This window comes from Botrytis cinerea, chromosome 5 (assembly GCF_000143535.2).
Source record: "Botrytis cinerea B05.10 chromosome 5, complete sequence".
In the NCBI taxonomy this organism is placed as follows: domain Eukaryota; kingdom Fungi; phylum Ascomycota; class Leotiomycetes; order Helotiales; family Sclerotiniaceae; genus Botrytis; species Botrytis cinerea.
The window spans coordinates 1,063,482-1,079,312 of record NC_037314.1 but is presented as its reverse complement, the minus strand read 5'-3'; the positions used below and the strand labels follow the sequence as shown (position 1 = coordinate 1,079,312).

Genomic DNA, 15,831 nt, shown 5'->3' with positions numbered 1-15,831 from the left:
AGTCAGTATTCGACATGTCACTGGATCTCGCCTCGAAAAAATTGCTTCAAAAGATCGCATCATTACTTTTCATGTCTAACTCAAGTATCCTATCTGAACCCCAACAACTTTCCTCCCCCATGCTTTCAATTCTCTTTGCGATCTTTCCACGAATTCCGAAAAAGTTACAGTGCCTAATCTGGAGTTTTGGCCGCATGGTTGAGGATACAGAATCCTCAATTTTCAAAGGTTGACAGAAAGTCAACTGTCTCATTCGCATATGTCACATACATCGGGAATGTGAACACCCTGTGGATGTTCTCTCAATACTGCACATGAATTTTTCCTACATTATAACTTTCAAGCGTTTGATCTTACTTTCAAATAAACATGCCAAAAGTGACTATCTTATCAGTTGGAAAATGGGTCGGACTTGAACAGGTGTGTTCGATAATCCGAGTTTATAGATTGAACATAGGTTCTTTGTATTTAAAGCAACGGACTATGCAGAAGTCAATTCAGCGATCCAGATTTATCAGCCAATTGAATTTACTTGGGGATTTGAAGCTTTTAACTGCCAAGTTGTTGCAGTCCGAACTATTGGACAATGATAGTGCTTGGCGCTATCCAAGAACAACATGAAAGCTCATCTTCCAGAGACCTCGCTTTGTTTTGGAGACCGTCACATTCGGTAGGTAGGTAATCACAGGCAGATAGAGGAAATCCATGGTGTTGCTGTATCAAAGCCAGTCTCGTTCTTTGCAAATGGAGAATGCAATCAGCCGTATGCGAATCTACTGGCTACTTCACTTTTTCGGGCTAGTTGATCTTTGTATTATTGCATACGATAGTACTGCCTGTATTATTATTATTATTCGAAAGCCCGATCAAATGAGCAAACTTCCTGTAATACACCTTTGTTGGGTATATAAAGTAGCAGGATAGGAGAACTTTCTACACATTCAAGTTTTATCTACAAGCTTCAGCCAATACGCTTCAATGCCACGAGCCAACTCACGGTACAGTGCCTTTTCCAGCCACAGCCAAGATCCAAATAATTTTTGCAATTATCTAAAATGTTACAGGTCATAGTTCTGAAGTACCAATTGGTTGACTGTGAGCCACGGATTGCCATTATCAGACCTACAAATATGTGCGACGCGCTTCCTGGCTTCCTCATCAGGACTCCATTACGATATAACGCCAAAGCATGCTGTGATGTTCCGCCTCTCCTAGAAGTCTGTCTTCTTTCTAGGGAGGGGGCTCTTGGGGATTATATTCTCGCATTTCGGTCGCATCTTGTTGGTCCTATCTATGTTGACCCTAGCAGGGATTTTCTTACAGCAAAGGACAGAAGAATAGAAATGTTTTATTTATCACGGTAAAATGATAGAAGAGGCCTTGGCTAATAGTTTGCACTCCAAGATGGGAGCAGAAACAACCAATTTCAGATGAAAGGGTCTCATGATTCCTATGACTTGGCAAGGAAATGCTTGAGGGGTTTAGATTAGTAGATGTAAACTCATGATCACATCATTTGAAAATAGAAGGTGTATCTCACCACAATTAATTAGCCGAACAAAAAACTTCATATACTATGTCCTAACGTAGTTTGCCATGTAAGTGCTGCTCCGATGCATTTGCATTGATTTATGTCTTTTTTATTATTTTTATAAGTTGGCTAGACCATGGGATTTTTGTCACTATTTCATGCTGTTGCGAACGAATTAATCAAGAAAGGTGTTCAAATGTTTCTGTTTCCCTCAACTGACCTTGAATAAGAACCCCTGTCAAGAACTTACGCGAAATTTCCAGATGTTCACATCATGCCTTCTGTCTCAACCCATTCGATCCATACAGAGCATTGTAGGATAGAGATAACTCATAAAGATGCAAGTGAAAGACGTTCACCAAGATATCATTCATCCTTATTGTCTCAAAATTCCATGACAATGAATGGTTCTAGAAAACTCGCGTAAGCATGTGATAGTAATTGGTGAAATTAAACTGATGGATGGCCGTTCTCAGACACACGTCTTAATTGAGCTTCCAGTGGTATATCGACACCTTGAGCACTGACATCATCATGATTTTGGAACCACTATTTTGAAAATCGTCTTTGTCTCCCTCCTAGTTCCCACCTTCGCTTGTTGACGGCGGTATATGGAAGCTTTCAATGTGATGACTACCATATTAACACGAAAATCTCAGGAAACTCTCTTATATACCTGATTTAGTCTCTGGATAGGAATACTAATCCTAACGGTGATATTTCTAACATATTTCAACGAAAATCATCTTTCAAGAACTTGAAGTTCTCGGATTCGAATTATTTTATTTTTGTTTACCTCATAAATCTTTGTAGACGGTTGTATTGATGAAAAACAATATTGAAAATGATTCAAGATCTTAATTGCGGAGGCAAAGATTCGACATGATCGGGATTACGTTCATGTGGTGTTGAGCTTATGCCAAGCCTTATCACAATCATTCTGCAACCCCCTCTCTGAGATACAAAAGGCTCTACGAGAGAGGAAACCTTACTAGCAAGATTGATGAAACCATGGGAAGACGTATCTCTTAATTACCAATGGTAGCTAGTGTATATGCAAGATAGTGAATTCTTTCAGGATCAGTTATTCTCTGATTTACCTTTCTGTAGTCGATGGAATTGGCTTTCATGACATAGGGGATTGAGCAACAAGAACGAATTCTTAATGTATTTAACAAAGAGAGTTGGAAATTATTGACATACTTTCTCATCATCTCTATTACAGAAACGGATTTGGAATTAACTAGAGCTGGAATGTGTTAATATAGTCTCTCATCCTCTCTATCAAAGAAATGGGGTTAGAATTAAAGAGAGCTGGAATGTGTTAATATAGTCTCTCATCCTCTCTATCAAAGAAACGGGGTTAGAATTAAAGAGAGCTGAATTATGTTGATCTCATTCTTTGTGTTATCCAGCACAAAAGCAGTTTTGTGCCTTTAAATTTCATTTCTTTGTTTTAATTGCTCTATATATGTGTGGTATACTTCCCCCGCAGCACAACAAACCCACCGAGAAATCTCAAGTCCAACCAGCTACTCTCAAGGGCGCAATTCAAGTTAAATTGTATCACTGTTTACAAAGATAATGACTTTATATAAACCTTTTGAGGGAACGACACAAGAAGAGTTGAAGCTCCACCGCCCAAAAAGTCCAGACTTCTTGCTTTGTCACGTCTGTGGATTAAACTCCAGCTTACAGGAACATGAAGCGTACTTCAGTCATGTCAAGGTCTCAATGAACTCCTCTAGGGGTATGTGGTCTTTAGGCGAAAAGTACTTTTTGAAAGAAAGGCAAATACACGAAGGTGGATATCCTCCGACACCTAATTCGGACTATGCAATAAGTAAATTCTTGAGCGAGAATTCAAATGTTCCTGTAGCAAAAGATATGCGTTTCTGGGAAGATAGCACCAGCTATTGGCAATTAATGGAGAGAGTTCCTGGCATAACACTCAGGAAGGCTCAGCACGATCTCACTCTAGAGGAGCATCGAACAATCGGTACGGAACTGGCAGAGTATCTGGCGGAAGCACGCAAATTTACCTCAACAAAACCAGAAGCTCCAGGTGGCGGGCCCCTTAGAGATACAAATTTTGGAGCTCGTGATTGGAAAGTGGATATCTTGACCACCGATCGAGAAGAATGGTGGGCGCGCATAAAGCCCCGTCTTGGTCAGGTCTTAAGCACCTCGCAGGAAAAGAGGACGAAGTTCAAGGAGAGCTATCCCATCAAGGAAGGAGCAAAATATGTACTCTCTCATGGTGATCTCGACGGAAGTAACATTATGGTAAAAGATGGACATGTTACCGCTATCATAGATTGGGAGCATGGAGGGTATCGCCCAGACTGGTGGGAGTGGCATAAGTGGCGTGGGACTCAGAAACCCACTTTGAAGTGGATGCTAGAAAATCCAGACGAAGTTACATGGTCAGATGTTCTTACAGAGCAGATGAGACAGCTCGGCATCGATGTGGATATGCCCAGCGATGCTTCAACCTGTCAATCATTTTATACCCACGGTGTTGTGGAGCCCTCACGTAAAGCGGCAAGTAGCTACGAGTGGGAAGAATTCGATAGGTACCTGTATTGGAAGTGCACCAATTACAAACGTTATCTTAACGATAAGGGTTGCTCGGCAGGGTATCTTGCTAAAGCACGCGAAAAGAAGGCAAAGGATGAAGCCAAAGAAGCAGCTATCATGCTAGCCTTCGGCCAGTTAAGCATAGACGAGCAGGATATCTTCTTGACCGGAAAGATACAACGGGGGTCTGGCAATGAATCTCCAAAGCCTGGAAACTTGGATGATGATTCCAATCTTAAAGGGATAGAAAGGTAGCTGAATGATGCTATCCTTGACGCTTGGTGATATCTTATAGTTATTTCCTATATGTATAGCGGATGAAACATTCTCTATTATTGCTATTTTCTATCAACCAGGTTCTAATTGAACTCCCATTTTTTTAACTTTAAAGTCTTCAAATTGTATACACAAAAATTGGAATTTTCTCGCTATTGGTACCTTCCAACAAAAGACATCATCCTTAAAACACATGTAAATAACTAGCACTGCGAAATGGCAAACAAACATTGACTATAAACCCAATCTGCCATTATATTATCCATTTAACAAGCCAAGACGTATCTAAAAGGTGATTTCTGTACTACATGATAAATTTCCCATTACATTTCCCCTCAAAAAGCTCAACTTATTCCATCAAATCCCCACTTCAACTTGTTCTCAATTTAACATTATATTATCCATCTGACAAACCAAAGCGCCTCCACTAGAATTTCTGTGCTGAATTACAGATTTTCCACCACGCCTTCCCCCTAAAAATGCTACACTCGTCCTATCAAACTTTTGCAACCTCGACATCTTGAATTCTGGGAAAGACGGCAATCTCAGGGGCCATGTAGCGTTCATCTTTAGGATTTTTCTGTGCAACAGAAATCTTAACCCCGCCATGTTCACAACTAGGGGTCATCCGACAAGTTTTCTTTCCACAGTTCTCCATGAACACCACCAATGCTCTAAAGCCAGACAATTGAATCCGAATAACCATATCTTTCATCTTTCCCTCAGGAACACTTGTGACTTCTTCTCCTTTAGAAGTTACAATGTAATGCTCAATTGGTGCCATCTCTGTTGTATCCTTCTCTTTGCTTGTGACAGTGTAGTACTCGACGTACTCTTTAGTGGAGAGGAGAGCATTGCAAGTATCCGTTTCGCAATGTTCAAGCCCTGTCATATTGTTTCTTTCACAGACAGGACAGTACGCAGTACGTGTAAAGAGATTGGCGATATACCAAGCGGAAGCTGGCAGTAGACTGTATGGGAAACAAATAGATGATCTCGAGGTTATAGGGATTCCTAAATTTTGAGCTAGCTCGATGATTAGCTACAAGATGAAAATGAATTTGGAGGGTCATAATGGCAAGTGATGAATACATACAACCGGAGGAACTTCAGACGCGTAGGAAGATTTGTTCGATCAGTCGAGTATCGGAGTGGACAATTGCGTTTGCTATTTGTCTATTTTGAGAACTGGGCTCAAGCAATATATATAGAATATCATTGAAGTTTTAGGGAGGTTATGACAAAGCCAATCAACTGTGACTACTTACCATACTAAGTTTTTCAATTGAAATCAATCTTGTACGTCATCTGAACCTGTTTCTACTTCAAACGATAGGATTCAGTGTTGTTGCCATGATGGTTAAAGAATCGAAGACACTGAATGAACCCTAAGTCTCGCAGCCTATATCAGACTAGGGTAGAGACGCAAAATTGGAATGCTCAAGCCGGAGAGTGCGCAAGACTTCGTGCCATGAGCTCTTCACCTTAGCAAGATATCCGGTCCCAGAGCTCAGATCTTCACATGGAGCCTTCTCGAACTTAAAAGTTCCATCACTAAACATTAAGTGGAACGCCACACATAGAAACTAGCCGCCAGCAATCGAAACGTGAGAAAGTACGAGATACACATAAATAGATGAAACTTTATCAAGGAAATATTCTATGGAGGTACCACCACGTTGGAATTTCTTTGTCGTTGAGGAGTTGAGTAGAACTGTGGCGTTGTGCCACAGTCAATACCAAGGAATTTTCCTTTCTGTCGGATGAATCATTTGTTTAGGAATATACATTTGGAGGAATGAAACGTCTTATGCCAATAAGACCCTGAGGTTCTTGAGCACAGGCAAAGCCGACACACCTGGAACAGAAGAAAATTACCAAATAGCCTGGCGAGTTCATGGCTTTTCATTTAAGTCTCCAATTCGCTGTATTGAGAATCAATGTCCAGGATTGTATGCTGGGAGTAGCAATAGCTGTGGGAATGACAGTGTGTGATCCAGCTAGAATCATTTCGACTGTCCGTACTGAAGGATCATAGACATTGAAAGCTCGTAGTTTCAAATGAAGAGACTAGTCTAAAAGTGATTTGAAGGGAATCTGCGGAGTGCCACCAAAATCTCGACTTCTAGAACGAGCATCCGATTCAAACGTCCAACATGATTTCGACGAAGTAGCACATTTGCCATCCTAACAGTTGTCATTGGCTTTAGCAACCGTGATGCCTGCACGAACAGAAGAGCTCTTTTGAATATCGACTTCTGTGCTTTCCTGGGAATCGCTGTCTTCCCTTTACTTATGAGGAAATCCGTACTCAGTGTCAAAGAACCGCAGCTGAGCGTTGGGCGTTACGTAGACAATCGCTTTACGAATGGTTAATTTTTTGGCCAACTATCAAAATTTAGTTAATTCTATAACTTGTAATTTGAAAGAAGTATGACACCGAAGGGTTTTTTCGGAGTAGAGTTCCGGGAGGATTAAAATACCACCCTAGACAGCTTAAGTCAATTCCATACCACCCAATAAAGTAATAGGAATACAATACTTGTATGAAGCTCAAAATAAGTGATGAAGAGCTCAATATCATCTTTTCACAAACTTTTGTCAAAACTAATAGAATTCAAGTAAGGCAGTGTTATCTTGCTTTATCTGACTATTAATTTCAGGTTATGGTAACATCAGAAAAAACATTGTGAGCACTTGCGCTATTAACATTTTGTTCACTCAAGCAGTATAATTGACAGAAGTGTAGGGCACTTGAACCAGCGATAGAAATTCATTACCACATCTCCATTTTCTGCCTCCAAGTCAATCAATGTAATGTGTGGTATTCCAAACCAGCCATAGTCTCTAAACGCCTCGCGAATGCCACCAGTTACCTTGACTCCGCACCCATAGATAGTTTGCCCCAGACAATCATACATAATATTACTTTTCGTTTGCCAAAACCATTTTCTCTCTTTCTGCTCGTCTCTTCGAGAATTGCTTCTTGGTATGTTTGCGTTCATTCTCTTGTCTGCGCTTGATCGCCTTGAGTTCCTCGGATTTGATCTCTCCAGCTTTCTTAATAACTTTAGGAACATGTCTGTGACGTTTGATTCGTCTAATTTCGGGCATATGAGCATATCGCTCCGACAATGCCTCGTTGTATTCCAGAGCAGTCCGCTGTTTGGCCGATTTAATACCTTCTCGCTTGGAGGCATTGGCTCTCCATAATCGAATATTGCCATCATCCGAACCAGAAAGAATGAACTTCGAATCTGGTGTCCATCTTGCCGAAAAGACTCTTTGCATACGCTTGGTGTGGTAAATATCTCTCGAGTGCCCCTTGGTCCGGCTCCATAGCCTAACTGTTCTGTCGTATGATGCTGTAACGAGCTCCTCACCAGTTGGGCTGAATTCTACATCCATGCAAGCAGCAACATGACCCTTCAACACATTCAAGGCTCTCTCCATCTTCCTCATATCAAAAATGTAGACATTGTGATCTTCATTGGCTACCGCGAAATTGAATGCTTCCATAGGATTCCATGATATAGCATTTGAGGCAAAATTGAGAAGCGTTTTGTGAATGGGAAGTCCAGTCCGAAGATCATATAATACAACCGACCTATCAGTAGCGGTGGAAGCAAGTATAGAGGTTTCAACCTGATTAAATGCTACGTTGGTAATAGTATCGGTCGAGTTTGGCCATTTCAAAACATCGGGTGGCGCATTTTGTTTTTCGAGATCGTATATTGAGATGACTCCAGATGCCGCTGCGAATGCATTGTTCGAACGGTGATGTGATAAACTCGTAAATGCATTGGTCCCCAGCCATGTTGCCACGGGCGCAGATCCAGTAGTTGTATTGTAGGGGTCGAAAAGTTTGATCGATCGATCACTTGCGCATGTTAAAAGTTTCTGATCCCTCGTCCAACTCATGCCTTTGATAATATTCTCATGCGCACTAGTTTGCCACACCTCATCCCGAGAGGTCAAATCCCATACCTTCACAACACCATCACCACTGCCACTTGCAAAACGCTCGAGAGCATTAGGGTCCTTTGCCATCGTGTAAACTCCATCGACATGTCCTTTTCCTAATTGCGCGATGAAGGGAGCGGCGAACATCCTTTCCATTTTGGTGGCATTGAGGGCACGGGTGTATTCCCGGGCTCTTTCGAATGGATGTAGTGCTGGATCTACAGGAAGAATCAATATCTGCCTCCCAGTGTCCTTCATACAGTCAATTATACATACCAAGGTTGCGGGGCTGTTTGGCTTCAGACCCTGGGGCCTGAATGGACGCCCGACTGAGTGCTTTAATCTTCTATGGAGTAGCTGCATTAGCACAGTATACAGACCGATGATTGACCCAAACATCAACTTACCATATTGAAATCAGTACGCTGTTGTCATCATCGAAAAAAACGAAAGTTATAGTTGAAGTTACTGCAGAAATATTGAGGTGATAATAAAAATCCGGCCAAATAAATTTTTGCAGGGGTCTTGCTTTTTAGCGCAGTACCCACAAGCTCCAGGTTCCTAGTGGCATCGTAATGGCGAGTTTACCTACAGATGCGATTCCCTTCAAAACATCAAACACAACTTCACAACTCTGACCAAATTTAATTCTCTACAATTATCAAACATGGCACCAGCAGAATCATTAAGGATACAAGAAGCCCAAAAGCTGGCAAAGACAGACCCAAGAAAGGCAGAGGCACAATACAAGGACATCATCTCCAAACCACCTTCAGTAACATCAGAAGCTTCTGTTCGAGAATACGAAACTGCGTTGGTGAGCTTAGGAGAATTGTATCGAGATGAAAAGTGAGCGGCATAAATCCCAGAGCTTAAACAATCTTGGGCTAGTCACTGACTTCTGTATAGGAAAGCAAATGAGTTGGTAGATCTGATCACAACAAGCCGGACAGTATTATCATCATTCGCAAAAGCAAAAACAGCCAAGTTAGGTAAGAAGATTGGGAGCTTCCATGTCTGGCCAGATAGTGTTCTATATAATGATATTGCCGGAACTCTGCTAACAAGCTTTGACTCCAGTGCGACAACTTCTAGATCTATTCAATGCCATCCCCAACACAACAGATACCCAAATTACCGTCACAAAATCATGCATCGAGTGGGCCACATCCGAACGCCGTGGCTTCCTAAGACAGAACCTGGAAACTCGTCTCGTCAGCCTTTACATGATCAAGCAAGACTACTACGACGCTCTTACCCTCATCAACAGTCTCCTCCGCGAGCTCAAGCGTCTCGATGATAAGCTTGTCCTCGTTGAAGTTCAACTTCTGGAATCCCGCGTTTATCATGCTTTAGGAAACACGGCCAAAGGACGCGCTGCACTTACCGCTGCCAGAACAAGCGCCGCATCCGTGTATACCCCCCCTCTTCTCCAAGCTGGCCTCGATATGCAATCAGGAAAACTTCACGCCGAGGACAAAGATTTCAATACCGCCTTTTCCTATTTCATCGAAGCATTAGATGGATACCACACACAAGACGAGCCGGAAAAAGCTACTGCTGCGCTTCAGTATATGCTCCTTTGCAAAATCATGCTCAACCTTGCCGATGATGTCAACCAACTTATGACCTCCAAACAAGCCATTAAATATGCAGGCAAGAATCTCGAAGCCATGAAAGCCGTCGCTCGTGCCCACTCCAACCGTTCTCTAGAAGAATACGAAAAAGCACTTGGCGATTACCGTCATGAACTCGGCTCCGATGCCTTCATCCGCAACCATCTCCGTCGTCTCTACGATGCCATGTTGGAACAGAATCTAATCAAAGTAATCGAGCCCTTTTCCCGCGTCGAAATTGCCCACATCGCCAAGATGGTCGGTCTTGATACACAACAAGTAGAGAGGAAGTTATCACAGATGATTCTCGACAAGGTGATCATTGGAGTATTGGATCAAGGGGCTGGATGTTTGATAATCTACGATGAGACGGAGAGAGATGTAGGATATGATGCTGCATTGGCAACGATCGAGAAATTGAGCAGTGTGGTCGATGTGCTTTATACCAACCAAGCGAGTATGCTCGAATAGGCTGGAAGCTGTAAGGCAAGATAAGAAGATAATGCATACTTGTATCATAGAGGCGTAAAGAGTGGATGAGGGCAAATGATATGATATGATATGATGCGAAATGGCTTTTAATTCTCAGTTCAAACGTTCGAACGCACTTTTATTTGTGAATAGCGAAGTGAGAAAAAACACAATTAATGTCACCAAACATGCACCGGTGTCCAATTTCTTCAATTCCCTTTCATGATATCATAATATAGCTTCTCACAATAATACACGTGATACTCCTGGGCTAAAACTCCGTACCCAAAACATCCAAAGGAAGTGCCAGCAAACTCACTTGCTTTTTCACAGTCCACACGTTTCGCTCCCAAAATCATACATGCATGCTACACTTATGCTACCCAGGTAACCCTCCATCCAGATATTCCTTTACGCCAAAGTGCTCCAAATAATGAGCTCGCTCGCTCGCTTTAGAAAGCTCCAAATACAAGGTATACAAGGACCATGATATGGCCCAGAAACCCAAAAAAGCACACATACATATTTACAGAGTCGAAAAAAAGAAAGTAGAGGTGGGTGATGTGATTTATCCAACTATGCACCCATCTCCTAGAACCTCACGCCCATTGTCCACTGTCCAAAGCTCAACCATAAGCCTGATAAAATCCACGCTTTGACATTCATTCGTGCCCAAATTATCAGCGATCATTAAGAACTAACTCCCTTCCGCCTCCTCTCCTCTCCCACTAGCAGTGCAAAAACCCTCTTTGCCACAACCGCCTCATCCCACCCTGGAACCTCCCCCCTGAACTCATCCACCGCTTCTAGATGCCACTGTTCCAATCTCATCTTCTCATTCCCAATTTCTTTACCCTCTTTGTTCCCATTTTCAAAGATCCTGACCCCTCCCTCGCCGACGCCCACTCCTTTGTCTTTGAGGTTTACTATCTTTCCTAATAAGCCACTGATAACTCTTGTTGAATTTCTTCTCCCGTACTTAGAGTTGGAAGATGCAGTTGGATTAGCCTCGAAATCGGCGGCCTCTTGGTTCTGATTCTCGGGCTTCCAAGTTTGTAGAATGGAGTCAAGAAGAAGCCAGTGATCGCGTGTCCAGTGTGTAGGAGAAAGTTGGGGGTTTAGAGGAGAACTGGCTTGTGGAGAGGAGGACGCAAAGACGACGTTTTTGCTAGGGGAAGGTTGAGACAGTGGGGCAGTAGAGCGTTGAGGTGAGCGGAGTATAGATTTTGTAGGGGAAGGAGGAATGGGAGCTTCGAGACGGTGTTCAGTCCATTTTGGCTTAGGATTTTGAAGCTGTGGTTTTTCTGTTGTTTTGATGGGCGCGGCTGCATTAGATACTGAGAGTTGAGAAGAAGAACTCTGGGTAGAGTCAGGTTGGATGATAGGAGTTTTGAGCTTGTTGCTCCTGCTTGGTGATGTATTTGTAAGAGCACCGACTAAAGACGATGACGATGTCTCTGGGGTTGGAAGACTGGTCCTTGTAGTTCCCAGTTTCCCAAAGATGCCTCTTATTGGTTGAGAGATGGGTGCAGTTGGCCCTTCACCATTCTTACGAACTCGAGGCTGGAATCCCACTTTTTGGGGAATGGGAGCAAATGAGCTCGTGTTTTCTTCGGTCTCGCCAGATGAACTGTCTTGAGGAGGGTCAGAATTTGATGCCCGCGGAGATGGTATCCCTTTCGATGATTGTCCTTCAGTGCTCGGCTCTTCTCTATTAGAAAGAGTTGGTAGCCCGCCGAATGGCGATGATCGCAGAAGTGCAGACATATCAGGCTTCGTATTGCCTAGGCTACGAATCTTTGGCTGAAAATTCTGCTTTTGTGGTATCTGCCATCCAGACAAGTCAAGAGTCGAGTCACTATCGTGTTGGGGATTATTTTTAGAGCTTTTGGATGCATCAACCTGCTTTGAAACGCTTTTTGGCGATGGTTCTTCAATCGTGGGAGCTTCTGCGTCATGGTCAGGAGATAGGCTAGCAAGCTCGTCGCTATAGACTAAACGTTTGCTATTCGTTCTCCATGGGCTAGGAATTTTACTTCGTTTAGGTCGTTCCGCGTAATCGGATTTGTCAGAGTGAAGCTGGTCTTCCTGGTTGGAAGCGTCTAAGGTCTCCAGTAAGAGTCCAAAGCTTTCATCGTCCTCATAGTCTTCTTCATTTTTATCGACATTATCATGGACATTATCATCACCTTCAAGATTAGTAAGCATCTTTCCAGGTAAGTTTTCCTGCTCTTCGCCTGCAACCAGATCATTATCATCGTAATCTTCACCTTCGGCTTTATTATTATTATCATCATCATCATCATCATCATCATCATTACCGCCGTCGTCCTCATCATCATTATCATCGGAACTTAGAACCATAACTTCATTGGTGCTGATTCTAGAGATTTGTTTGCTTATCGCAGCTCGTTCTGCAGCCCATTTCTCTTGTAGGCTACTCAAAGTTCTTTTAGTCTCCAAGGGCTTTTTCTCTAATGACGATGACGACGGCACTGGTTTTTCAACAGCTCCGTTGCTGCCCGTCTCTTCAAGCTGTGAATTCATAGAATTAATAGTTCTTGACGACTCGTGCTGAGGAATGACCGCTGCATTTAAAGAAACGGACATGCGGCGGCTACTAGGTAGCTCAAGATTGAAGTTTTTAGATTTATCCGTAGATGGATGTCTTTGTGCCACCCCATTTCCAACAAATGGGTCCTCATCGAGAACAGGCCTACTCCAGCTTCTTCTCCGCGGATTTTTCGAACCCAAGTCTCCATTGCGATCTAGTTTTGGCAGCGAAGTTTGAGGTTGCTCAGCGGGCATAGAACGACTGATATTGGTATCTGGATATGCGCTTGAGCTAGATCTTCTCCCTGTTGCTGGACTCTTAAATGGACTAGCTAGACTCTCGGATCTACTTCTAGGCAATGATGATGGTATAACGATATCTTGCAAAATACGGCCAGCCTTTTCAGCAGGTGAAGATGCATTTGTGTTCGAAGACTCTGGCCTCTCGGATGGTTGCCTTGGTGGCTGGATAGGTGGTGGCAAAGTGGGGGATGAGAAGACAATCGCTGGAGTCTGTGTCAGCTTGGGGTTTGTTTGCCTTTGCTGCTGACCATGTGCTGCTGTATATGTGAATCTGCGTGATGCAATTGCAGGCGGCGAGGAATGGATTTGCGAGTTGACGAAGGATTCTTCAGCAGGGGTTTCGGCATCTTGATTTCCTGGAAATTTGCCATCGTTGTTTTTTATTGAAGCTGGCTGCTTAGATTCTCTGATTGGTGGTGAGGGTGATTTGGATGGCTTTGATAATGTTGCAGGATGAGATAAATTCGGGCGATCTTGTGGTGGCTTGGAGTTTGTCTTAGATTTAGCTTCCGATTTCTTTATTGAACTTGGCCGAAGCGGTGCCTGGCGCATTAAACGTGGGGTGGCAGCGTCAAGTGGAGCTCCATGCTTGGTGGACGATAAATCCTTGCCTAATCCTCCAGCTTTTCTGGGAGGCTTGATACGAGTATCCGACAGGCTGCTATCAGCATAGCCGGCTACATTTTTTTCAACTACCGTTGAACCTTCTGGATGTAACGTCTCAACACCCCATTTTCGCACAGGGGCTGGGGTTGCGGCCTCGAGAATTTCGGGTGGTATGCTCGAAAATGAATCATCAATTCGAGCTTCCTGGACGCGGAAAAGGTGAGAATTTTTAAGTTTCTTGCCTGGTGTTGCAGCTTCCAGGATCTCTGGTGCTACGCTTGGAAATGAATTGTGCTGTACTGTATTTTGGACTGGAAGAATGTTTTTATTCTGTGGACGTGCAGCCGAGTTTTGCCCCTCATCTTGGAGTAATCCGTTCAAGGGTTTCCTCAACGACGGTACAGAATCAAGTGATATCAAACTAAACCCTTCACTCTCCATAACAGTGTCAAATTCAGGTCTATGATCCATATCATCGTCCATTTCATCTTCGAAATCCTCCTCTTGCATTTCTTCAGTAGCATTGTTCGTTCTCCCGTCGGAAAATTGTCCCATATCACGCGTTTCATCAAAATCTTCATCCGTCTCATCATCATCAAAACCATTGCCTCCATAATCGCGGTTGTCATCATCTTCAATGGGACCATTTGCTTCCGGAGACAGAGCGCCATTTTTCAAACTTTCACTCAGAGGACTTGTTTCTTCCTGTGCCCTGTTTGATGAACTTGGCATTTGAGATGTCTCTAAAACGCTTGACCAACCTGTTGTTCGAGGCGTTTCATCTCCAGGGTGAAATCTTGCAATGACAACATCTTCCTCAAGATCGTCACTACTTGGGAAAGTCGATGTGGATTGGTAGGCTGGGTACTGCGAAATTGGACTTTGCGAATTGGCATCGATGGTTGCCAAAAGATCAATCTCTTCCGGCATCAATTCCTCATGAATTTCAGCCTCTCCCACCTCAGGCTCAGCATTGGGAGTTTGTACTTGCTCTACCACATCACTTCCGTCTGATAGTCGTATTTCTTCTCGTAGCTTAGATCTTGGCCTACCGCGACCTCTCTTTACCACACTCGATGGGACCAAATCCGAACTAGCTTTTCTCTTACGTGGTGTCGCCTTTTTAATAGCTTTTGTTGATTTCGATCGTGATCTAGAATTTCCCGCCGAGACTTCTTCGTCGTTGACATCTTGGCCTTGACTGTCCACCTCCTCCCCAATACTTTTCCGTCCACGTTTTCCAACTCGATTTAAAGTGCCCTGTTTTTGGACCGGAGTGTTTGATTTTCTCGGCCGACCTCTCGGCCTCTTCGGTGTGACCTCATATCTAATGCTGTTATCATTTTCAGAGTCGGAAAGTCCTCGTAAGGGCACTGTTGTCGTCGTCGTTCGCTCTATTCGACGGGGTACTGGCGCAGGTGTAGGTGAGCTGAAATTATGAGGTCTGAGATTGGCATGGTCATCCTCGCTGTCCGAATCTTCTGCTTCTACTGTAACTCTGATTTTCTGTGGTGATAACGTATTTCCCACATCCAATTCAAAGATTTGTTTTTTCGGAGAACTGGCTGGTAATGGCAGTGATAAACGCGACGAGGGAGTCTTTCGTCGTTTCGAACTCGGCGGTACCTGATATGTCAAGGAGTCGGCGAGGGGGTCTGGGGACGATAACGAGGCGTCATCCATGCCGTATTGGACCATCGTAACAATGAATGCGCAAGAGCGCGATAAATAAATGAAAACCCTCTGCTCCTATGTTCTAATGGGGATAGATGTATGAAGATCATTCACTATCAAATACATGCAATAATTTCATGTTATGCGGAGGCGTGTATAATTCGTTGTGAATATTGTCGCAAATTGGTGTCTCTATGATCTTTTGAATATTTGAGTTGCGACGATGCGGTTTGTTTACATTGAAGTAAACTGAATTTA

General features: G+C 43.3%; 5 protein-coding genes across 5 annotated transcripts; 2 read left to right on the top strand and 3 right to left on the bottom strand.

The window, feature by feature from the left end:
• Positions 1-3,041: 3,041 nt before the first annotated feature.
• On the top strand, positions 3,042-4,613 carry BCIN_05g02900 (hypothetical protein). Its single transcript, XM_001559942.2, has one exon. The coding sequence runs from the start codon at positions 3,116-3,118 to the stop codon at positions 4,364-4,366; it is 1,251 nt and encodes a 416-aa protein (XP_001559992.2). The 5' UTR covers positions 3,042-3,115; the 3' UTR covers positions 4,367-4,613.
• A 5-nt stretch (positions 4,614-4,618) lies between these two features.
• Positions 4,619-6,488, bottom strand: BCIN_05g02890 (hypothetical protein). Its single transcript, XM_024692933.1, has 2 exons — positions 5,484-6,488; positions 4,619-5,413 (listed from the first exon to the last, which is right to left on the bottom strand). The coding sequence occupies exon 2, from the start codon at positions 5,277-5,279 to the stop codon at positions 4,884-4,886; it is 396 nt and encodes a 131-aa protein (XP_024548715.1). The 5' UTR covers positions 5,280-5,413; positions 5,484-6,488; the 3' UTR covers positions 4,619-4,883.
• Positions 6,489-6,986: 498 nt separating this feature from the next.
• Positions 6,987-8,850, bottom strand: Bcsof1. The gene is made up of 3 exons (XM_001559944.2): positions 8,758-8,850; positions 8,627-8,696; positions 6,987-8,568 (listed from the first exon to the last, which is right to left on the bottom strand). The coding sequence occupies exons 1-3, from the start codon at positions 8,758-8,760 to the stop codon at positions 7,313-7,315; spliced, it is 1,329 nt and encodes a 442-aa protein (XP_001559994.1). The 5' UTR covers positions 8,761-8,850; the 3' UTR covers positions 6,987-7,312.
• A 56-nt stretch (positions 8,851-8,906) lies between these two features.
• Bcrpn6 lies at positions 8,907-10,622 on the top strand. The gene is made up of 3 exons (XM_001559945.2): positions 8,907-9,199; positions 9,260-9,342; positions 9,431-10,622. The coding sequence occupies exons 1-3, from the start codon at positions 9,018-9,020 to the stop codon at positions 10,435-10,437; spliced, it is 1,272 nt and encodes a 423-aa protein (XP_001559995.1). The 5' UTR covers positions 8,907-9,017; the 3' UTR covers positions 10,438-10,622.
• A 12-nt stretch (positions 10,623-10,634) lies between these two features.
• BCIN_05g02860 (hypothetical protein) lies at positions 10,635-15,792 on the bottom strand. Its single transcript, XM_024692932.1, has one exon. It carries the CDS (start codon positions 15,595-15,597, stop codon positions 11,128-11,130), a length of 4,470 nt encoding a protein of 1,489 aa, XP_024548714.1. The 5' UTR covers positions 15,598-15,792; the 3' UTR covers positions 10,635-11,127.
• Positions 15,793-15,831: the final 39 nt, after the last annotated feature.